At 44.8% G+C, this 25,298-nt stretch overlaps 3 protein-coding genes across 3 annotated transcripts; 1 reads left to right on the top strand and 2 right to left on the bottom strand.

Moving 5' to 3' along the window:
- Positions 1-1,187: 1,187 nt before the first annotated feature.
- Positions 1,188-1,715, top strand: LOC127346859 (mitochondrial import inner membrane translocase subunit TIM17-3-like). Its single transcript, XM_051373111.1, has one exon. It carries the CDS (start codon positions 1,188-1,190, stop codon positions 1,713-1,715), a length of 528 nt encoding a protein of 175 aa, XP_051229071.1.
- Positions 1,716-2,468: 753 nt separating this feature from the next.
- LOC127346858 (late embryogenesis abundant protein D-34-like) lies at positions 2,469-3,126 on the bottom strand. Its single transcript, XM_051373110.1, has 3 exons — positions 2,989-3,126; positions 2,726-2,944; positions 2,469-2,621 (listed from the first exon to the last, which is right to left on the bottom strand). Exons 1-3 carry the CDS (start codon positions 3,124-3,126, stop codon positions 2,469-2,471), a joined length of 510 nt encoding a protein of 169 aa, XP_051229070.1.
- Positions 3,127-8,921: 5,795 nt separating this feature from the next.
- LOC139838982 (uncharacterized) lies at positions 8,922-18,431 on the bottom strand. Its single transcript, XM_071829000.1, has 8 exons — positions 18,251-18,431; positions 16,726-17,570; positions 16,518-16,629; positions 15,061-16,148; positions 14,793-15,012; positions 14,499-14,669; positions 11,083-11,279; positions 8,922-9,002 (listed from the first exon to the last, which is right to left on the bottom strand). The coding sequence occupies exons 1-8, from the start codon at positions 18,429-18,431 to the stop codon at positions 8,922-8,924; spliced, it is 2,895 nt and encodes a 964-aa protein (XP_071685101.1).
- Positions 18,432-25,298: the final 6,867 nt, after the last annotated feature.

Below are 25,298 nucleotides of genomic sequence, written 5' to 3'. Positions count from 1 at the left end.
CTACTTTGCGACATTTGCAGCGAGCAGCAGGTAATCCATCATCTGACCCGCAATACTCCGAGTCATAGATGGTATTCAGTGCCTAAACATTGCATTTTCATTTCAATCAGTGAAAGATCCCCAGATTTCCCACATTCCCCAGACCACAAGAGATGGGATGCAGAGAGAGAACTCACATCATCGTCGCTATCCGAGCTCTGGTAGTCTGATGACTCTTCACCATCACCCCACGAGACCATCACCGGCGGCGGCGAGCTCCAGGCGCTGGCGGCGGCGTGAACATAGGAGGAGGATAGTGAGATGGGGAAAGAGTGAGCTGGGGCAAAGAAAATCAGCCTAAACGGCTATTTATTTGCCCACGCTGACGCCCTAACGCCGTCCCTCCTTCTCCGTCCAACAAATGGTTTAAGCGCTAAACTCCACCGATCAGTGCCGCGCGTCTCGACCTGACCTCAAAGCTGGTAGTTAAGTGTCGCCTAGCCCAATGCTGGTAGTTTTCGGACATCATCGACTGTAATGTGGTAGATCTGCGTCATTTACTCGTGAAAACCTATCTCACGTCATCAGACTTGCTGGGTCCGCTGGGTAGGGGTGGGCATTCGGTCATGACCGAAAATTCGGTTTTTGTATTTCGGTCTATTTCAAATTCGGTCAGAAAAAAATGAAGACCGAAATATACTTGTTACTTTTACTACCCGACAAATTCGAGTACCCAATAATTCGGGTTCGGGTTCGGTCATGACCGAACAATGTGGCCGACGTTGTCAACGCAAAACTTAGACATTATTTAGTAAAAGGTTGGCCACATTTTAGATGTATTTTGGATGTTTTTTCATTGCATATATTATTATCAATTGGCACGAATAAATGTTCAAAAAACTAAACAAAAATGTAACAACGCTCGAGAATTTTGTGAACATTCAACAATATCACATCTCAGGCATGTCACAAAATTTAAAGATCGGGATAGTCTTACGTAAAATTCGGTCAGTTCGGTCTATTCGGTTACTCAGAACAAAATGACCGAATTGATTAAACTTAATTCGGTCTATAAAATTTTCTACCCAATATTTTATCGGTCATTTCGGTCTCGGTCTTTTCGGGTTCGGTCTCGGTCTTTTCGGTTTCGGTCTTCGGTCAATGGTTTTTTTGCCCACCGTGACCGCTGGGAGAGCAACCGGAGTACGATGACCCACCCAGATCCGGGCTCACGCGAGGAGACGCCGCTGGCGCCGGCGCGGACACCGTTCCCTGACTGCATCGCCAGTGACGCGGGCCTCGGCTTCATCATCGGTGGCGCGGGCGGGTCCGTGTTCCACTTCCACAAGGCCCTCCGCAGCTCGCCCAGCGGCCGCCGCCTCGCCGGCGGCGTGCAAGCCGTTCGCGCGAACGCGCCCCGCCTCGCCGGGACTTGGACAGGCCTGCTTGTCGCCTTCTCCGCCGTCGATTCCGCCATGTACTCCGCTCGCGGCAAGGATGACCCGTGGAACCGCATCGTCGCGTTCGCCTGCATGCGAGGCCTACGCCATAGACGCAAGGGGCTCAAAGCCGCCATCAGGTCCGCGCTCGTCGGCGCCGTTTTCTGGGGCCTCGTCGAGGTTTCGGTGATCGGTATGGACGCCGACTTCGCAGATCCGCACCGGAAAAATCTCAAAAATCGCTGCCCGCTACCCGCTTCCTGCTCGGACGGGGATCCGGCCCGCGCCGCCCAATGAGGCTGAGTAGGTCTCGGTTCTTGGAGAAGTCACGGTCTGGAATTTTCGCAATTCCTTTCCGATCATCCGATGTACATACTGTTGTATTATATACGCATGGTTTTGTCGTACATCTTCCAGCTTGAGAGCAGCACGGTAGATAGATTATTTGAGTTGATCATTGAAGATGTGCGATCTTGGAGAGCCGCTGGTTGCATCATCTCCTTTTATTAGTTGTAGCTTTCGTTCTGAGGCGTTCGTGCTGATCGTCCTACTGGCCTGAGCTACACAGGTCTTTCTTTTTCGTTCGTGGCGTCGACTTGTTTATCGGCTACCTCAGCCGTTGTTTTGCCACGACCTTGTACTTTCTCCATTGCTATCTCAATAAAAGTTCGGCCTCAGGCCCTTCGAAAAAAAATAAACAACAGGATTTTACTTGATCGCAATATTGCTGTTTTACTTTTACCCATAAGATCGAATAGAGATGCAGGTACATGCTCTAAAAAAGACAGTTCGAACTAATGAAAAAATATATATACTCGTTGCGATCTGTTCGACTTGTGGTGCGATCAGTGCTGAGCTCATAAATCGGATGGATAATTCTGGATTTGATGGTGAATTAATAAGCCAATTGTCTGATGTCCTGCTATGAAATTTGCCAATGACCAAATTCAGTTATCACTCTTAATTTTCAGTTCTCGATTCATCCTCCTCATGGACGCTAGATATAGGTACATGAGCACCGACTGATCGATCGTCCCGACATTCTGCTATTTACCACGATTCGTCCTGGTTGTGCCTCGCCGCCTCTGTAAGCGCCGCCCCCACGCCGTATGGCTTGGTCGCCTCACCGGGGGACTCCACCGCGGCCGCCGCGTCCTCCCTCGTCACCGCCTTGTCCGTCGGCAGCTTCGCCGTCGCGTTCCACTGAAACACCACACCAGACATGCATCCGTGCAGTCAGAGAGGTCAGGTGTTTCAGTCAAGTCACCATGCGCGGGCGGAGGACGTGTATCGCCGTATCGGTGTACCTTAAGGACGTCGGCGATAGTGACCTTGTCCTCGTCGTCCTCGACCGTGGCGTTGGACTCCGCCGCCTGCTCCGCCTGCTCGGCGACCCCGCCGGGGATGGTCGCTCCCGGGCCGACGGCGCGCGCCTCCGCCGCTCGTATCGCCGCGGCGTCGGACCGCTCCACGGGGTGGTCGCCCACGGCCAGCGCCGCCGCCTCCAGCGCCTCCGCGATCTTCACCTTTTGGTGTCGTACTCTTCGTCCACGACGTCACCGCAGCCCACGTGTGCGAGCCGCTCCACGTTGAGCTCGTCGGCGTCCCTTGGGGTAACCTTCTCGGGGCCTTCGAACACCCTGGCTTGGTTGCTCGTCATGGTCTGGGCGTAGGCTTGGCAGTCCACTCTGGGCTGGCCTTGCTCCATCGCTCTGGCTCTTGTTAGAGTCCTTCACGACCGACGTTCCTTTTCGAGGCGGGAGCTTCGCCCGTTGTTTGTGTGCGGCCAGCGATGGGAACTGACCATGCCCATCGATCAGCGGCAGAGTTTATAGTTTTTTTTTTTTGAACAATTCCATTAATATATAAGCAAGCAAGCCGCCTCATTAAAAACCTTCCAGTCCCCGTAGGTACCCTGGTAAGGAAAAGAGTGCGAAAGAAACTTGCCGCTATAGTAATGTTACATCATTTGCGAGCTTGCTAATAATAAAACTAGGGGGCTCATCGACCCAAATACAAGAATTACTAGTTTCAAAAGAATGTCTAGCAAGCTCATGCGCCACCTGATTTGCTTCTCGGTGGCAATGCTCCACCTCTACTGTGTCAAAACCACTCCACATAATCCTACAGTCATCATATATGGCCGCAGCTGCTGTAGCACAAAAACCATCATCCCTCATTATCTCAACCACCTGAGTACAATCAGTTTGGAGAACAAAATTATTTATGCCAATTTGTTGTGCTAGAACCAGTCCTTCCCTAAGAGCATAAGCCTCTGCCATAGGGGCGTCAACCACATGGGGGAGAAACTTCTGGGATGCAGCAATGCATTGGCCTCTGTAATCTCTAATGACAACACCACTAGCCCCCTTCCCTGACTGAACATCAAATGCAGCATCAACATTAATTTTCAACATACCCTCCAATGGCTTCGACCAGGTCCATTCCTTCTTCCTCTGGGGCTTTTTTGCAGCCATCATATAATTCTTTGTAATAACCACAATAGATGTCGCAGAACGAAAAGGTGTTTGTATCTCTTCATTATGTACTTTTTGCCTTCTCTCCCACCAGATATACCATCCAGCACATAAAACTAATTCAGCAAATCCCACATTATCCATCAACTGAAGCCGGCCACCCTTCCTTATAATTTCTTCAACAATAACAGAACCCGACCTGTCCTGTATTAAGATTTCCTCCAGGGCCCCCCACAGCCCCAAACATCTCCAGACTTCCTTCGCCCTCTGACAAGTAAAAAAGCATATGCTTCATATCTTCACAACCTTCATTACATAAGGGGCAGCCCCCCTGATTCCCAATATGTCGGTTTGCAAGAATACCCCTACATGGGATCATGCCATGCAACACTCTCCAGCCAAAAATCTTTATCTTACTAGGAATTTCAAGACCCCATAATTTATCCCAAACAGTATTCGAAGCAGCTTCAGAGATACTTGTATTTCTATTACTCCTCCCAAATTTAAAATCCCATTGACAGTAGTAAGCAGATCGAACTGAAAAAAGACCGAGTTTATTGAAGTGCCATGCCACTAAATCTTCTCTATCCTGTATCAAAGGAATTTGCTTGATTCTGTGGACATCCACTGGCCAAAACATAGTCTCCAAAAGCTCTTCATCCCAATTACCATCAACTGGATTAATAAGATCACTCACACGGGTAAACAAATTATTTCCTTTTGGCGTCATCACCTTCAAATTGTGACTAGAGGGGATCCAATTATCTTCCCATATATTAATCTGTGTCCCATCTCCCACTCTCCAAATGTACCATTTTTTGAAACAACTCAAACCAGCCATAATACTCTGCCATGTATAGGAGCTCCCACCCTTCAACGTTGCATTAAGGAGCTTACCATCTGGATAGTACTTTGCTCTGAGAACTCTTGCACATAAAGATTCAGGTTCACTTAATAATCTCCATACCTGTTTTGACAACATAGCAAGGTTAAAACAATGCAAATCCCTAAAACCCATACCTCCACTCTTCTTTGGGATACACATTTTCCACCAGGCCTTCCAATGCATATGTTTCTGTTCCTCCTCATCCCCCCACCAGAATTGGGCTATTACATCCGATATTCCTTTGCATATGTTCTTCGGAATTTTAAAGACCATCATAGCAAAAACTGGTATAGATTGAGCAATAGCTTTTATAAGAGTTTCCTTCCCTCCCAAACTTAGCAGTTTTTCTTTCCAACCATTAATTCTTGCTACCACTCTGTCAATTAAAAACCTGAAACAATCAGACTTGTCAATCCCTATCAGGGCCGGCAGACCAAGGTACTTATCACTCAAAGCCTCTGTCATGATATTTAAAACTTGACACACTTCAACTCTCTCCTCAACAACAGTATTAGGACTAAAGTATATACTCGATTTTGCCTCACTAATTCTCTGGCCTGAACTTGCACAGTATCTGTCAAGGATCTCTTTTAGTTTCATCGCGTTCCTGCTATCCGCCTTCATCAAGATCAAGGAGTCGTCAGCAAATAATAGATGGGAAATCATAGGCGCCTCACGGCAAACCCTCACTCCTTCCAATTCCCCCCTTAATTCTGCTCCTTTGATCATACAAGAAAGGCCCTCCGCTACCAGAAGGAACAAATAAGGGGATAAAGGGTCCCCTTGCCTTAAACCCCTAGTAGGTAGAAATTCATCAGTTTCAATAGAATTAAACCTCACATTGTACTGGACAGAGGACACACATGCCATAACCATATCAACCCATCTTCTCTGAAAGCCCATCTTAATCATTATCTTCTCTAGATAAACCCACTCAACACGATCATATGCTTTATGCATGTCAAGCTTGACAGCACATAGTCCACTCTTCCCCTTCTTTTTCTTCATTGCATGTATACTTTCATAAGCCAGAAGGATATTATCAGTAATCAATCTCCCCGGGACAAAAGCACTTTGATGATCACTAATAATTTCTGGGAGATAACCTTTCAACCTATTTGCCAGCATTTTGGATATTACCTTATAGACCACATTGCAAAGGCTGATGGGTCTAAACTGAGCTACACTTTCAGGATTCTCAATCTTGGGAATCAACACAATAGTGGTATTATTCCATCCCCCTGGTACAGCAATAGTATTCACCGCTGTCAACACTTCCTTAATCAAATCATCCCCCAATAATTCCCAGAACCTTTTGTAAAAAATAGCGTGAAGGCCATCAGGACCAGGCGCCTTCAGATCACCAATACTAAACAGGGCTTTCTTCACCTCCTCCTCAGTAAACGGAGCCAACAAACCAACATTCATATCTGCAGTAACTTTCCTTTGAACATCATCCAGTATAGTATCTTCTATTTCTGGAATCTCAGAAGTAAACAGGTTAGTAAAATAATCCAACACTACATCACACATACCTTCCCTGTTTTCATGTTTTGTCCCATTTGCATCAATCAAACCCTTTATAGTATTCTGCTTCTTTCTTTTGGAAGCTGCTCTGTGAAAGAAGTTTGTATTCCTGTCACCATATTTTAGCCAGTTCGCTCTAGCCCGCTGTACCCAATACATTTCTTCCTTCTCCAGAGTTTGTTCAATCTGTAATTGGACTTCCTTTTGTGCCGCAAGAGCAGCATCCGTCATAGGGCCCCTCCTAAGCAGCTCCAAATCTTGTTTTAATTCTTTTAATTTTTTACCCGGTCTTTTCAGGATATTTTTGTCCCAAATATGTAGCTCTGAATGAACATCACCACATTTTTGCATTAACGTTATTTCCTCTCCTCTATCCTTTGCTCTTTCCCAGGCAGCTTTAACCATATTTTCTACTTCCTCTTCTTGCAACCATCTTGCTTCAAACCTCTTCGGTACCTGAATCCGGCCTTGCTGTTTATTCAAATATTCAGTGTCCACTAACAGAGGACGATGATCAGACCGAGTGGTCTCACTATTAATTAAACTAGCAAACGGAAACAAGGTGTTCCAATGGTCATTTACAACACCTCTGTCCAGTCTCTCACGGATCTTCCCCCTCCTCCAAGTGAAAAGATCTCCCACATATCCCATATCCTCCAGTTCACAATCTCTCAAAGCATCATGAAAATCTTGCATGGCTTTTTGGGCCCTTGGCCGGCCACCCTCCTTCTCATAATTAAACAAGATCTCATTAAAATCTCCCAGAATAAGCCATGGTAACTGAATTTGGCCATGTAAGTTGCGAAGAGCTTCCCAAGTCACATGTTTTTGGCCCCAGGCCGGCTCACCATAAATACCTGTGAACCTCCAGGTTACTTCATCTTGTACCACTACATCAATATAATTTTTGCAGACGCTCTTCTCAATGATCTGTACATTGTTTTTCCAAAGCATCATTAGACCACCACTCTGACCATCACTCACAACCAAACTGTATTGATCAAACCCCAACTTCCTCCTCAGATTTTCTGCCCTTGTTTTATCCAAATGTGTCTCAGACAGGAAAAACACATCAGGTTTTAATTGCTTCTCAAGATCAAGAAGCGCTCGAACTGCCCGGCGGTTACGAAGCCCGCGGCAGTTCAGTCCACATAGTTTCATTGATCCCGGCGATCCTCCAACGCGGAGGTCGCTGTCGTTGCCTAATCGACGGTACCTCGGAGGAGGGATCCTCACGAGGGGGAGAAGAAGTAGGGGCCATAGGGCGGAGTGCACACGGGACGGTGGTACGCGAGTTACCCAGCTTCGGAACACCTGCACGATGACAGGGCCTACTGCTGCTTGTCTGGAATTATCTGGGCGCTTTCGCGTTGTTACAATGAGTTGTAGTTCTGCCTCTAGGGCTCCCGGGGATCCGGCTTATAAAGGCGCACGGATCTAGGGTTTACATGGAGAGTCCTAGCCGGATTACAGACAGCCTAGCTACGGAACAATATCTTGCCGTGCACGTCACGGATCCGCCTTCCATACACGTCGTACTGGATCCGGGTTCCTCATGGGCCTCCCTGGATCCGGGTCACTCCTAGGTCGGTACGGATCCGGCCTGCTGATCCTGGGCTGGACTTCTTCCTGCATGATCAACAAGAATCGGGCCGCCCGATGGGCCACATGCCTCATCACCGTCTGTGGGCCACCCGGGCTTGCCGGATCTAGGCACCGTCGATGGTACACCCATGAAGTATACCCACAACAAGTAGCCCCCGAGAGTTCTCCGAGTTTCACCTGCTGTTTCCGCCTCACTAGTCCATCATGGTCTCCGGCAATATTGGTAACGCGGAGAAACTTGAAGAGCTCTAACTTCATATTTTCTTCTTTCCCAACTTTCAGTCGGAAAAAACCCTCATCCTGCGGGACTTCATCCATCGACAGTACATAACATGTCTCCGGGTTACTCCCCTGCTTGCGGACAAGAATTTGCTTATCTTCACGCCGTTACCCGGAACCTTAAAAGATTCAAACGGTTCCGCCTATCTTGGCGCCATTTTCGCGTGATTTGAGCGGTAAGTTGAGGTGCGGATCCGACTACCAAAAATTAGGTGCGGATCCGGCTACCAAAAATTAGTTGCAGATCCGGCTACCAAATATATAGGTGCGGATCCGGCTACCAAAATATAATTGCGGATCCGGCTACCAAATATATAGGTGCGGATCCGGCTAGTTAGCCCCCGAGCGTTGAGCCGGCTTGCTCCAAGGAGACTCGATGCTCAGAAACTTACCCCCCAAGCGTCAAGGTGGAAATTTTCCGGCTTGTTACTCAGAGAACTTCATCGATGTAGCCCCCGAGCGCCAAGGTGAATTTTCTTGAAAATCCGGCTTGGTGCTCTTAGAGTAGCTTTATCTTTATATGTGACTTAGGAATAGCATAAATCCCAAGCATCTAGGCGGAAATTTCCAGCACTGATACCGAAAAGAAACACACTTTTCACCTAAGATCAAACCGCAGCCCCCGAGGGTTGGTTCCAGCTAAGCATAGCGGAATCAAGACTCAAGCTGCTTCTCCAGCTGTGCACGCCATGGATCCGCCTAACCTTCTCTCATTGGATCCGGCTAGCTTCACCTGGGGCTTCGCGCGATGCTAGATCTGCTTGAAAACACCTTAAATCGAGGACTGTTGTACGTCCAAGTGTCATGTACCTGATACATAAACATAAAAACATATTTGTATTAAATTGTTTCTTTGATCATGTTCAACGAACAAATGTAAGGCGGAACAAAAACGGCCTTTGAACAAATGTTTTAAAGCTGAAACTATGCAGCAGTTGAACAACATAAAACTGTCAAGGCGGAAAAAACTCGACTATCTTGAACAGTTAATGTAATTTATATGTTTTAAGCAAGTGCTGGTTTATCCGTTCTTCTGGTTTATATGCTTGACTTTTCGCGAGACGGCAAACTTTAAACACAGAACATCTGCTGAGGCGATAGCGCTTAATAGCGAAACAATCAAGAACCTCAGAAACAGAGGCCGGCTTTAAGTACCGAGATGTCACTACTAAGGAATCCACACATAAAACAACAGAAAACGTGTAGGCCAGAAAACTCAAGCTAACGCCCGAAGGCGGAAATTTTGCAGCGTAAAGGAGCCTTAAGCGGCAAAAACAGTACAAAGTTTTTCACGAGCGCGAGGCAAATCGTGGGAAAGATATGACCAACAGTGAAAGCGGTAAAAGACTCAGGATATGAGTGAACCAATCTTAATCTCATGATCATAAAATTTTAAAATATTAAATATAAATAGGGACTTAGCTGTTTGGAGCGGAGTCAACGTCGGTCGTGGCGGTTTTTCTTCGGCGTTCCGACGAGCCGGTGCGAGATTGATTGTCGCAGTGGTCCTGTAGGTGCGGATCCACCTACCAAAATTTAGGTGTGGATCCGACTTCCAAAAATTTAGGTGCGGATCCACCTACCAAAATTTTGGCATGGATCCGGCTACAAAAAATAGGTGCGGATCCACCTACCAAAATTTTGGTATGGATCCGGCTACAAAAAATAGGTGCGGATCCGACTACCAAAAACGTAGGCGCGGATCCGACTACCAAAAACGTAGGCGCGAATCCGGCAACCAAAAACATAGGTGCGGATCCGACTACCAAAAACGTAGGCGCGGATCCGACTACCAAAAACGTAGGCGCGGATCCGGCAACCAAAAACATAGGTGCGGATCCGACTACCAAAAACGTAGGCGCGGATCCGGCAACCAGAAACATAGGTGCGGATCCGACTACCAAAAACGTAGGCGCGGATCCGGCTACCAAAACCAGAATTTGAAATTTCCGGGTCTAAGGCGGATTCTTCTGTGGAAAGCTCCAGCGACTCGGATCGGATCTTTGCAGCTGCGTCCTGCTCGGCGGCGGTCGTAGCTACATTACTTACCAGTGCGTTTCCGTCGAAATCAACGGTTTCGCCGATGAAGATGTGTATGCCGCCAATTGGGACGATGGAGAGCTTGACGGGGTTTGCCCTAGCCGGAATCCAACACTCATCCGGAGGGACGATCGGCAGATTTCCGGCGTAGAGGACGCGCCCCACAGCGATGGTGTCGTCGTAGCTTCCCATGGCGGAACCCTCCCGGTTCCGGCCTCCAGACGCCACAGGCCCCACGGTGGGCGCCAACTGTCGTTGCCTAATCGACGGTACCTCGGAGGAGGGATCCTCACGAGGGGGAGAAGAAGTAGGGGCCATAGGGCGGAGTGCACACGGGACGGTGGTACGCGAGTTACCCAGCTTCGGAACACCTGCACGATGACAGGGCCTACTGCTGCTTGTCTGGAATTATCTGGGCGCTTTCGCGTTGTTACAATGAGTTGTAGTTCTGCCTCTAGGGCTCCCGGGGATCCGGCTTATAAAGGCGCACGGATCTAGGGTTTACATGGAGAGTCCTAGCCGGATTACAGACAGCCTAGCTACGGAACAATATCTTGCCGTGCACGTCACGGATCCGCCTTCCATACACGTCGTACTGGATCCGGGTTCCTCATGGGCCTCCCTGGATCCGGGTCACTCCTAGGTCGGTACGGATCCGGCCTGCTGATCCTGGGCTGGACTTCTTCCTGCATGATCAACAGCAACTGGGCCGCCCGATGGGCCACATGCCTCATCACCGTCTGTGGGCCACCCGGGCTTGCCGGATCTAGGCACTGTCGATGGTACACCCATGAAGTATACCCACAACAGTCGCCGATCCTAAAAATTCTTCCGTTTCCTCACCATTAACCCCTTTTCTTTGTCTCTTTGGTGGCTGCACTTTTTGTGGAGTAGTATCAGACTTCTCCCCATTCTCAATTGCAGTACCATTCTCCAGTAATTGAACCTGTGTGGCAACCTTCCCTGGATGTGAATTTAGAGAATTATCTCTTGCACGCAGATTCACTGATCCATCCACCCCTATCAGACGCTTCCTTGCCCCAGCACCTGCAGAGAAAGGATTCTCAGCACCCCAGTCCATATCAGTGGCTTCAGAATTATTTGGTTCGCCTGGCACAAAACCTCTCCCTCTACCACGGCCCGAACCAGCTCTACCTGCCATCCCTCTTCCACCTCCCGTGGGATTACTTGTTAGTGTGGCTGCGGCAGGCCAGCCGGGAATGACACGTGGGGATACGTGTCAGCAACAGAGCATGCCCGAGGACACCTGCATCGAAGCACAGCGCACAGAGCCTCTTCCAGGCCTGCAGCGGGTACATATATATACTTCCGCGTCTTGCCTCGGTGCACGTTGTGCCGTCCCACTCATCAGTGATCAGTTCACCTATATGTACCTCTTAGATTTTTTTATAAAGAGCATATACTGAAATCGTGGAGATATCAATTACAGTCTCTATAATAACATCATGTTCTAATGATATAAAAGGATGTACACATCCAAAACGAAATTAAAGAGAAGACTTACAAAAAAAAAGAAAAAAAGACTCTCCAATCCAAAACTGTAGGAATTTATTGCAATATTTTATATGTTGAGGGAGTCGTGCTCTCGCTTTTAGGTGCATTTGATCGTTTTATTTTAAAATTCATCTTTAAGACATTTTAAGATGTTAAAATATTTCAAGTGAACCCAAATTTACGTGTCATCTTCACATGCTACTTGCGTATGAAGTCTTTGAGTTAAAAATCAACTTGTTGTTTGTGCTGTGTAAAAAAGATAAAATACGATGCTAAAAATAAAGCTTTTTGTGCTACATGTTTTATCTTTTTACATCGCTCACAAAAAATAACGGCTTTTCAGGGAATTGTATGAACGCACATAGATCGTCGAGATGTACATAAGAATTTTTTTATTGATTTTTTTTGACAATTAAAAGTATGTTTTTTTGGGTGGAGGGAACATATGCACCCGAAAGCTAAATTGAATTTCGATATGTGGACTACATTGTTATCCTCCTGGAATTAAAATCTCAACGTGAAAATATTCATGGAAATAACACGGAATAATTAAAGCGGAATTGAAATTAAGACAATATATTGAAGGAAGCCAATACGGCTGTACTGAAACACAGTGTATAGAGTACAATGAAATTACCAAGAAAAATATAGAGTGGACCGCCAGGTTATCCATATAATTGGCTCTATGGATTGTTAATCCATGCGGAGTTTGATTTTGGATTTAAACTCGGCGCACAACTCACACACAAAACTCAGTAGATGATTGTTAACGATTGTGATTGGTTTGACAAGTCACTGAGTCGTAGCTGAAAAACAGATGAAAATATTTCGAAATTGAAGTCTATATAAAAATTCTTATCCTATAGTCTCTATGCATTATGAGGGGCACCATCGATAAAAGAGATGAATAGATGGTAAGACAAATAGCTCCTAAACCTAGTTTTCTACATTGTATCTTCAATATGCGCAGCGTTTGAAGCCGATTGAGAAAGAATGTAAATAGGAGTATGTTGCAGCCTTGCAGATCTAAAGTTAATAGTATCATCTGCTATTTGCACATCACTATTTTCTAGGACACACATTATCATTTTTTTTTGGATGAAAAATTGTAGATGAAACATAATCTATGTACATAATTTATTTTGCATTTTTTTAAAACTTAGATGTGCTACATGTGATATGGGGTGTGTGTGTGTAACTAGTTGCAAACACTAATTTCCCACATTCAATGATCAAGGGGACCGGCTAGGATTAATAGTGCCACATACGATGTGTAGGAAACCATTTTTAGGTAATATTTTGTAATGCCACATGTAGTAGTTTATACAAGGTTGGTAACTTAACTTTGAATTTAGTAATGATGTATGGAGATGTCCAACATGATGGTAAGGACAAAAACAAGCCCACTTCGTATAGCTAGTGATTTTGATACGACAAGGAGAGATAGTGAAAAAAGAACAAGCCATGAGGTTATGGTGAAGTCCTTTATTCAATGCATTTGTTGATCAAGGCTACCTAACAAAGATTTATCTAACTCGATCACAATCTGAGAAGTTGTTTGCCACGTGGGAGAAGTACAATGCATCATCCGAGAATGGAGAAGTGCAGTTGGTTCCTATGCCACACGACCCTCTATTGTTCACCGGCACTAGTGGAGGCACTCTATGGAGGGTGGTCGGGTTTCATGAAATCTCTTTGGTGGTTCTTATGATACCCTAGGTCAACACACAATACCACATGTATCACATGAAAAACAGTGCTGGTGGCAGAGGTGGTGGCGGCGGTGGTGACCGAGGTGGTGGAGAAGACGGTAGTGATGGTGGTTGTGGCAACCATGGTTGAGGAGGAGGTGGTGATGATCATGGCGGTAGAGGTGGGAAAGGGAAAATAAATGTAAAATGCCTATTTATACTAAACATGTTTACTTATTTACAAACCCATTGTCCCCAAAACTTAACATGTTTTTATTTGATGCAGCATCTATAACACTATTAAAATATATTTCCCATTTTATCTACTCTTTTTTTAATACAAGGTCACTGTCGAAAATAGATCTTTTGCGCATAAAAGGTCACCATGTCTTCCCAAGAGAATTGCTTAGATTTCTATCACGTGCGATGGTGCTTATTAATGCTAAGGATGCATGCAGCCATTTGGAAACATGCATCACAAGCAGCAAGATTAATTATCCCGGACACGCTATAATATAGCATGCATTGGTTTCCGCGAAAGTTAAAATTATCTAACTTTGACTAAGTCTATTGACAAAATTATACTTCATGATAAATATTTTTTGAAAGCGGTTGTATATTAATTAAAACATAATATCTGGATTACAATCATTGCAAGCCGCTCTCGACACGCAGGTCGGGACCGCACTTAGCAGAACACCACTACTCAACTCTCTACGACTAAATTGACATAATTCATGAGCGACCTTGTTACAGTTTCTATTAATTTTTAAAATTTTCACTTGTCTATCTGGTGGCTTCTTCCTTCTAAACTCCTTTGCGATGATACTGATTTCGGATCTATCCATACTCCCTTCCCGGAAAGCCTCAATGGTTAAAGAGCTATCTGATTCGATAATCATGTCAGCTTCAGAGTTGTTTAAAGCAACTTGCAAGCCATTTAGACACGCAATTGCTTCAGCCACATAGGCCGATTGACAGTGGGGTATTAAGCCCCAAGCTGAGCAGATGATTTTTCCAAAATTGTCTCTGACTACTGCGCCCCAGGAGCCCGTCTTACCTTCTGACAGAAAGCTTGCATCAACATTGCACTTTATCCACCCTTCCTCAGGTTTCATCCAGGTGTTATTTTCATTATTTTCCTTCAAGATTGGCCCCTGTCTATGAACATTTCCTTGTGAAATTGTACCTTTTCCTTTCCGATCAGCAACAATATGACCTGCAGCTATACCTTGAAACGTAGTGAGATAGTTTTGTAAAAACCGAATCGAATTATCCACTGAAGCCTGGCCATTATCAAAGATGATATTGTTTCTATGGTGCCAAGCCCTCCACCATAGGAACATCATCTTACTTCTTTGGTCATGAGTTAGGCTGTCCAGAAGAACCAAAACCCAGTCGGGACCGGTGTGAATTAACTTTGATTCCGGTGGAAGATTCCAGGATTTTTCCAGGCCCTGTCTCAAGGCAATAGCTTTTGTACAAACCATTGTAGCATGGTATCCGGTCTCCTCCTCCATCCCACAGATAGTACACATAGGCAGGATATTTGGAAGTCTGCGAGCTCTATTAACCTGTACAGCAATATTATTAGTAGCAAGCTTCCAAGTAAAGATTTTTACCTTTGGGGGTACATTTGTACTCCAAATGACTTTCCAAAGATTCCTATCACCATTTTGGCAGCTGCTTGAATTAGGCGGTGTTCCGTTTTTCAGGTCGAGCGCAAGGTTGTACGCGCTCCTGACAGTGAACATGCCATGATTTTCAAGTGTCCAGGAAATAAAGTCCTCATCATCATAGGATGGCAGTCTAATACGTAAGACAGCATCAGCATCATGAGGCATAAAGATATCACGGATAACATCTTCCTTCCAGGTGTGGTCATGGTTGTTTATCAATTGAGAGACTCTTCTTAACCGTGAGTTGTTTACATTAGCAGATATTTTCATATTTCCCCTTGGCACCCAGTTGTCTCTCCAAATACGTACTTTGGCCCCATTACCAATTCTCCATATAGCCCCTTTCTTCAAGAGCTCTAGGCCATGCATTATTCCCTGCCATCCAGGGGATGGGTTCTGGATAAAAGCTGTGTCCATTAATTCCCCATTCGGGTAGTATTTTGCTTTCAGCAACTTTGCACAAAGACTGTCAGGGAAGGCAATCAACCTCCAGGCCTGTTTTGCCAGCAGAGCTTGGTTAAAAAGATGGAGATCTTTAAAACCCATGCCACCTTGTCCTTTCCTCTTTGTTATTTTATCCCAGCTCATCCAATGCATCCGTCTTCTCTCTTTTTCATCACCCCACCAGAAGTCTCTAGTTAATTTCATCAAATCTTCACAAAGCCCTTCAGAGAATTTAAAAACACTCATTGGATAAGTGGGGATGGCCTGGATAACAGATTTTATCAGGACATCCTTCGCTCCACTAGACGCATATTTTTCAGCATAGTCAGAGAACTTCTTTTTTAATTTCTCTTTAACCGGCTGAAATTTACCATCTTTCATGCGCCCTTCTGGCACTGGCAAACCTAGGTACTTTTCCTCAAAACCTATAGTTTGAATGTCCAGAATGGAAGCCACTACTTGGCTTTGATCCTCAGAACACTTATTTCCAACAAGCAATGAACATTTACCAGGGCTTAGGAGTTGTCCTGTTGCCTTCTCATATTTGTTTAAGACTACCTTGACCTTGCTTGCTTGATCTGGGTTGGCTTCAAAAAACAACAGACTATCATCTGCGAATAGTAAATGAGAAATACCGGGGCTTCGTCTGCACACTTTCAGCTCTGTAATTCTTCCTTCATCAATTTCTTTCTGGAGAAGTCTTGATAAGCCATCCGCAACAAAAAGGAACAGATAGGGTGATAATGGGTCTCCCTGTCTTAATCCTCTAGAGGGGGTGAATTTATTTAACAGCTCCCCATTGAATCTAACTGAGTAAGAGACTGATTTGATGCAAGACATAATCCATCCAATCCATTGTTCAGCAAAACCAAGCTTTACAAGTACACCTTCCAAATAAGACCAGTCAACTCTATCATAGGCTTTAGCTAAGTCTAGCTTATAGGCACAGAAGTTACCTTTTCTATCATTGCTTTTTTGAAGAGAGTGAATGCATTCAAAAGCAATCAATGCATTGTCAGTGATTATCCTCCCAGGAACGAAAGCGCTCTGGTTTGGTGCAATTATATCCTGGAGAATCGGTCTCAGCCTATTAACCAAGCATTTGGAAACCACTTTATAAATAACATTGCATAGGCTTATTGGTCTAAAGTCTCTTAGACAAACCGGGTTTTTCTTTTTTGGGATCATCACGATCACAGTATCATTAATACCCTCCGGCATTCTCTTTGTTCTAAAGAATTCTTTTACTGCCTCAGTGATATCCTCTTTGAACACTCCCCAATGTCTCTGGAAAAATCTTGCCGGGAAACCATCCCTGCCAGGCGCCTTTAGTGGGCCTATTTGGAATAAGGCAGTACCTATTTCTTCATCAGCGAAGTCTGCACATAATTTCTCATTAATTTCCTCTGAGATCTGAGGGACCATATCCTCTAAAATGGCTTCAGGTTGCACACCAGGGTCCGCTGTATATAGGTCTTTGAAAAACTGATTTGTCATCTCTTTCATCTGTTCCTTATCAACAATAACCGAGCCATTATCTTGTTGTAACTTTTCTATTTTATTCTTCTTCGATCTCCAGGTTGCTTTTCTGTGAAAATTTTTTGTATTTCGATCACCTTCTTTTAGCCAGTTTATTCTTGATCTTTGCTTCCAGTACACTTCTTCTTGTTCCAGTAACTTGTCAAGCTCCTTCTCAATATTTCTTCTTGTCTCTTGTTCATTATCAAAATTCCTTAGATTTAATTTCTTCAACTTCTTTCTAAGCTTCTCTATTCTATTGTTCACCGATCCAACTGTTCTTTTACTCCAGGTCTGAAGACAGTCCATCACGCCTGATAGGTTAGAAGCCACTGCACCCAGATCATGTGGTTTTGCATGCTTCTCCCAAGCAAATTGTATTTCCTCCATGAGTGATGCCTCTGCCTCCCAAACCGCTTCATACCTTCTCGGGCGAGCTGAAATATTTCCTCCTCCTTCCTGGTACATATCAAGTAAAATAGGACAGTGATCTGAACGAGAAGAAGTAAGGTGAGTCACTTGGCTTTGAGGGTAAATGTTTGTCCAGCTAGGATTGGCTACTGCCCTATCTAGCCTAACTTTCACATTATCTTTTCCTTTTTGTTTATTATCAAAAGTCCAAGGCGTTCCACTGAAGCCAAGGTCATGGAGATCACAATGAGAAAGTACTTCTCTAAAATCTAACATTTGTTTTTCATTTCTTTTCTTTTTTGATAAATGTTCACACTGCCACATGGTTTCATTAAAATCTCCTAACATAAGCCAAGGCAAATTCATCATTGGTTTTATCTTTTTTAACATATCCCACATATGATGTCTCATATGTGTTTTAGGCTCACCATACACAAACGTGCACCTCCATTTTATTCCTTTTTTCGAATCAAAAACGGTTACATCGATAATTCTATCATTTATTTTAAACAACTCAACTTCTAAGTCTTCATGCCAGAAGAGGGCTAGACCTCCCCCCTTCCCTTCTTCATGGTAGGAAACCACATGTTTCAGTCCAAGCCTCCACCTGAGGTTTTCAACCACATCCTTTCTTTTCCTGGTTTCTGATAAGAATACAAGCTGAGGCTGGTGAGTGTGCACGAGGCGTTCAAGCTCCTGAGCCGTCCGGGAGTCGCCCACCCCCCGGGGGTTCCATGCCAGGGCTCTCATGGCTTCTGACAGGCACGATCATCCGCGCCTGTCAGTTGACCAGCGGCCCCATGGCTGGTTGCCTCCTGTTCTTCCTCCTTGTCTTCCTCCACATTCTGCTGCACCTCTTGGCTGTTATCTTCTAGAGCTTTGTTGCGCTTGCCTTCATTCCCCCTGAACCGGATCACAAAACTCTGTCCTCCTTCCTCCATGCTAGAGTCTTCTGAATTTGGGCGCTTGCCTAAAATCTTGCTTTTCGTCTTCAGAAAAGCAATCAGCATTGGCAGCATTTTCTTTCAATTCTTCATATAAGCTTCCATCTTCACGAAGGCAATCCAAGATGGAAGGAACTGCCATCGTCCTTGGTCCACCTACAACCCTCATCGCCCTGGTACCGCCATGATTCTTTTTCAACTTATTGTTCCTAGTCCAGCTCATTCTTTTCTTTGCCTCCTGGGTTGCCTTGGTCACTTGCTCATCTGTGATCCCTTTGCCTATTTCATCATTGACTTGCAGATTTGTAACAGCATCGGCAAGCGCCTCTTGGATCATTTCAGGAACTGCATGTGTCTCTTCTTCTACAGCTGCCTGGTCAGAGGTCACAATATCATGCTGAGCTTGGACGAGAATATTACCCATCGAATCAGTCTCAGGGGTCAATTTCCATCCAGAACTAGCAGGTGAGAAATGCAGGCTTCTCTTGGTCTTCTTTTCCTCAGCTGGGACATAATAACTTCGATTCTCAGCATGCCTAAATGGGGAAGCACGCTGTTCCTCACAATATCTGACAAGTTTCTCTTCTTCTGGTAGTAGACACGATCTTTCACTATGGCCGAAAATACCACAGAAAAAACAGAAATGCGGTGCTCCTTCGTATTTCACATCATACCTCTTTGGCTTACTTCCCTCTTTTGCAGCAATGGGGATCCATCGTTTGATTGGATGCTCCACATTGTGCTCAACACGGATTCTTAGGAAGGACGCCCACACATGTCCATGGTTGTCCTTCCCTACCTCACGAACTTCACCCAAAAACTTTTTTCCCAGCTTCTCTCCCCACTTTTTTGTCATCATTGGGATAGGCAGGTCAAGAATTCGAACCCAGATTGGCATGATGTTTATTGGGACCTCTGACGCAGATGAGACTCCATCATACTTTGCAACCAGAAATGCATCATTCTGGTACAGCCAAGGTCCTCCTTTCAGTATATGTTTATAATCCCCTTCATGCTCCAGCACAATCAGAAACTTCTTCTCGCCGATCCCTTTTTCAACCATGCCTCCCTGGGGCTGCCATAGGTGGCGCAGCCGAGCAAACAAACCAGCAGTGTTGAAAATTCTCTTGGTGTTGTATCTTCCAACAATGATCCAGGGTGTCTGCAGCTCCTTTTTTGCTTCTTCAAAATCAACCACCAGGATCTCTTCATCTTCAGGGGCTCTATCTTCATGGATCTTCACAGCCGTCTTCTTCCTTCCCGTGCCTGCTGCGATCGCTGCTGCCATGAGTTTCTTCCCTGGGGCCGCTACGCTTGCAGCCGCCAGCTGGTGAGGTCCTGTGCGTCCAACCCCTGTCCCTGCTGCAGCCCTTCGAGCAATGGGGGTGATGTTCTCCCCCGCACTGCTCCTCTCTCCTTCTCCTTGCTTCTTCTTTCCATCAGCGATCTCCATCCTCTTGTCCATCAGAGCCAACTTTCTAGTGTGAGTACAGTGTGTTTTCAGGTTGCGTTGATTTTGAGTCACACCATCTTCTTTGCCTGATATAAACAGAGCTATTCTGTGTTCTTTTGGATAGCAATCAGAACATAAATGGGTATCACGTTTTCCTTCTTCTAGTTCAGTCAAATCAGATATCCACCAGGTAAATATGATGTCGTTCCAAAATTTGCCTTGAAAAAAATTAAGATTACCAGCACCATGATCTGATTCCGTTATTACATTCCATTCATGATAAATATGGTTGTATTTATTTGATGTTCTAGATGATGATATTACCTCCATCAAAATTTATATGTTTTATATGTTTTGACTTTCAAAAAAATCTAATAGACACTATATTTCGGCATAGAGGGGGTATTTGTAAAATGAGATAGGGGCCTTGTATGCAAAACTTGAGGGAGTGATAACATTATCTACAATATAAATCACACACTTTACTTATATACACACTTTATATATATACAACTCAAGCTCTTAAATTTACAAATACACCAATATAAAAGTACAATAATATTGTTTAAATTGTTTTATTTTAATCATATATTATGGCATATTTTGGCAAAGTAAGTACCATATATATTGAACGAAACATAAAAAGATGACAAAGTCCCATATTTCTACAAAGTATTTTATGTCACTTGTATGTATTACAATATGTTTATGTTTTATGTTTGTGCATATCTTGTTACTACAATATCTTGATAGAAGATTGCACGAGCGTGCAAGTGGGATAAATATTCTAATAAAGGCTCGTACTGAATTATCTAATATCCATGATAGAATTTCATGTATATGAAAGTAAATTCATGTAAGTCAAAAATATTCAAAAAAAAGTCATAAAAACATAATAGTCTTGGAAGTGGCGCCACTCCTTCCTGGAGGACATCATGAAAATACCATGCACACTGTACTCTGCATGCCGGGAAAATCAATGGAACCTTTGGTTTGGGCTTCTTAAAGGGGTTGCTTGGCACATGTTGCTTTGGGGTGCGTGCAACGAGGTGGGCTAAAGATAGAGGGCACAGATAATCATCCTTTTGTCACTTCGTCATAGCCTTCATTTCTTTTCTTTTTGAACATGTTTGTGTTGCTACCCAGCATTTTGTTTGTTTTGAATTCTTGTATTAGTGTAATTGATATATATTAATATAGCGGACCGGAAGCTTATTTCAAGAAAGTGCATGCCGCAAGTAAGATGATTTAGCCGCCTGGCACGTGGGATCATTAGATATAGATCCCATATAAGGGAGACTCACTGTCAGGGTGACTTAAGTCTGACCAGCTGGGAGCGCCTAAATATAATTATATTTCTCTAGGTAGGATAGATGTAAACCTTCGTCCTTATCTGTATCGCATTCGACCTATGATGCATGCCATATCCATCACTTTATACCAACCTAAATTGTCGTGAAAACCTCTCTCATGTCATCAAACCGACTGAGAGAGAGCAACCGGAGAACACCCACTTTTGCTCCGGTGCTCCTCTTCTGGAAAAATTCTAGTCGCGTCAAACACAACAACGGTGGAGATCTTCCCATATTTGTTCATAAGCGGGGCCACGATCGTAATTTCAGTGTCGGTCCACCGTCCGTACAACCTTGTATAGGCCCGTATGACCCGCGTTGTGTTGTACCTCGTTTTTATACGTATCTACACTAGTAGAAAATCTCTCATCAGTACCGGTTCCAGAGGGGCATTCGTACCGGTTGAGCAACCGGTACAAATTATCCGGCACTAAAGGCCCCCCCCCCTTTCGTACCGGTTGCTTACGAACCGGTATAAAAGGTCCCTCCACGTGGGCCACCAGGAGAGCTCAGGGCCAAGGAGCTTTGGTACCGGTTGGTAATACGAACCGGTACCAAAGGTTCCCACCCGCGGCAGGGAAATTGCCCAAATCTCTGCCGCGGCAGAGAATTGGATTTTTAGGGTTTTTTGGAGGGGTTTAGGGATATCGGTTTGTTTCATATCGCGTCGATGCACCAGAAACGCGTTTGGGTTTAGGTAGTAAATGAAGATCAAGATGATGCATAGCAAGTTGGTGCATATAATATAACACACATGTAATTGCATAAGATCGCAAATTAAGTAGCACTATGCATGAAGATCGATCTTCATGCATAGTGGTACTCTCCGAGGCGTACTCTATATATGTCTATTACATGTAGCATAGTGGTACTCTTCGAGTCAACTATATATGTAACATGTACATCTTCATTCATAGTGGTACTCTGCGAATGGTGGTATGACGTCTCGAAGGAAAAATCCCGCCAATTCCTCGCCTATTGCTATGAAGCGGTCATCGATTGAGAGCTTGTTCCGCTTTCTTGCCAACTATAAAAGAATAAGATACAAATGAATACATGAAACAACTATTACCGAAACTCAGCACAACTTATGATAAGAAAACAAATTTGTGAAGATTGTTTTTGTACCTCTTTATTTCTTTCATTATTCGTTCTCTCGCTGACAATTCTGCGGATGTACTCGCAAACGAAGAATCCACAGAGATCGGTCCCTTGTGGTTGTTGCGGGCATTTCTTTACAAGAATATAATTCAATCAAACAATAGTCAAGTATGATAATTAAAGGTGTGTGGACCTAGGTAGTACTACTTACTTTCGCCTTCCATCGCAGCTTCGGTGTCCATTCACGGGACGTATCTTCCTTGATGAAAGTTTCCCATACGCTGCTCGACAAAAGAAAATGCATAAAAGAGTCATCAATTAGTTCATAGCAGGAAATTAACGAAACAAACCGATAAGAATTAAAATTACCTTCTGAGCATTAAATAACAAGACAAGTATAGTTCCGATTTTTTGCTTAGTGAGTCATAGACTTCAACTTCTCCAATTTCCAAATTGATGACGAGAAGAATAAAGTGAAACCTACGCACGTTTCAATATGTAGTGTCATATATATAAGTCATTAGTTAAAATTTTGACATACGGTGAGCAAAATATAATGTGTTATAAGACAGAAGACTCACTCGAAGTTGTAAGGCCAAATTATTAGCTTTTTGTCACGTTGTCGCTTCAAAAACCTTAGCAAAGTCTCCGGTGTATCCTTGTTATAGAGAGGATCTTCTATGGTTTTAACATGCATTGTGTGCGGGTCAATGAACCCAATGTCTGTGATATCGTCCCTTTTGCATTCGAGCATCTTCGATCTGCATAATATAGCGCAGAAAAGATTATAATCTGCAGACAATGAACGAGCTGAGCTAAAGACTTCTCAAATTAAATAAATAAATCACTTACAGACAATAGCAACTGATGATTGATTTGTCGAGGGCCCGGAGATTGTATAACTGAAAGACTTCGGCGAAGTCAACGTTCACACAGATTCTCCTGGAAGTAGTGCTCTTCCCTAACTCGCACCATGATAGTCCTGATCCCGTCCTTTGAGGCCTTAAGGTACCACGAATGCAAGTTACGCATACATGTTGGTACCTTCCTGAGATTCTCGACCAAATCTTTCCCTTGAACAAACTGATATGCTCGTTCAGCTAAGGCGTAATCAGTTCCGTCTTGTCGAGAACTTTGAACGGTCTTCCCGTCAAACACCTTGAGAGGGGCGACCGATTGAACGGGTTGTTGTCCGAGCTGGTAGACACTGTGTATCCCTTTTATCTCCCTGATACCCGATTGAACGGGTTTTGTCGCCTCGATCATCTTGTCATACGACCTTTCAATAGAACGCGCATAGTCAGATGGCGGCGATGGTACAGGGTCATATAGATTGTCAACGGTACGCACAACTTTCTCCCGATCTAGTGTCTTCTCGAAAGGTATCTCTGGCACTTTCGGTGCAAAAATTTCTTCACCTCGGCCTGAACGGCCTCCGCGTTTTCCTCCGGGAGTTTTTTCCCAAGGTAACTTCTCGCAGGCGGCAGTTGTTTCTCCTTTCTAGCTTTCTTCCTAGGCGGCGCACTGCTCCGCTTAACGGACGCCGTCTTACGCGGAGGATCTCGAGATGGTGGACTCACGCTGGGGTCCCTCTCGGGTAGGTGTGGACTTGGCTGCTCACCAGACTGCCACCAGAGGAGTCGATGGAATTTGGTGCTCAAGTGTATTAGTCTGTGGCCTTTCCAAAAGGACGACGTACTTCTTAGGCCATAGGGCGAAACCGTGCTTGACATCCGCCATTGTCCTCTCATCTTCACCTCTAGGAATATCAAGCTCCACTTTTTCAAAACCCGAAACAACTTCATCCACCCCGACACGAACACAACCAGGTGGAATGGGCATATGATGGTGCATTGCTCCATCTTCACTTGGGTACACATAGCCGACCGCCACCTTAACAGAAGCGGTCCTGATTAACATATGTAGCTCGCAATCTGTCTTCTCCGTGACATAATCCACGGGGTAGCTTCCTCCACATCCGTCAAGATGCGAGGAACCGACACTGCTTCTTCGCTGAGATGGGGCAGCATCGGCTTGTGGATCCTGTAGAAACAGCGGCTGATCAGGTGCCCTCTGATTTCTCTCAAGAGCCTCCACCCTAGATAACAACTCCGTTACAATGTCGGTGTCCTTCTTCTTCTTTCGCGAACGGCTTCTATAAGTGTCAGCGCTGTCCGGCCACGCTTCCTTCATGGTGAGACCTGGGCGAGCTCGTACCCGTCCAACATGTTCAGGGTTCCCCAGAGCGAGTGTCAGCTCGTCATTCTTTCGATCGGGAATGTACTCTCCCTTTCTGACCTTTTCAATTGCATCTACAAGCTTCGGTACAATTCCCTCAATTTTTTCCTTCCATTTTCCCTTCGCAACGATCAACCCTGTCTTTGGGTCCAACCCTGCCCCATGAGCGAACAACCAGAACTTGGACCGTTCGGGCCAGTCCCATGTCCGTGGAGTGATTCCATGATCCATCAGTTTATTCTCAAACGCTGTCCACTTCGGAATGGCACTCTTGTAGCCACCTGACCCCAAATGATGCGGAAGTTTCTTCTTTGCAGCATTTTCGGTATTTTTCTTCGATCGGGACACAAAAGTAGACGATTTCTTATACTCCTTAAATGCGGCCCAGTGATCTTTTATCTTCACTAGATTATCATCGAATACTGGATCTTCATTCTTATATTTGTCCCATAAATTTTTCTTGAAGCTCTGGAATTGTATGGCCATCTTCTTCCATGTCCATTCCTTGACTTTATTCTTCTGGCCTTCCGTCATGTCTTCCGGTAGGCTGAACTTTGTCAGTAGCGTGTCCCAAAGAAATTTTTTCATCTTGTAGTTGACATAACTAGCACCACTCTCCGGGTTCTTCGGCTTATGCCACTCTTGAATGCTGATCGGTACATGGTCCCTAACAATAACTCCGGATTGACTTGTAAATTTGCGGCAAAACTCCTTGGGCTC

This window comes from Lolium perenne, chromosome 4 (genome assembly GCF_019359855.2).
Source record: "Lolium perenne isolate Kyuss_39 chromosome 4, Kyuss_2.0, whole genome shotgun sequence".
Taxonomy (NCBI): domain Eukaryota; kingdom Viridiplantae; phylum Streptophyta; class Magnoliopsida; order Poales; family Poaceae; genus Lolium; species Lolium perenne.
This window is presented reverse-complemented; position numbering and strand designations above follow the sequence as displayed.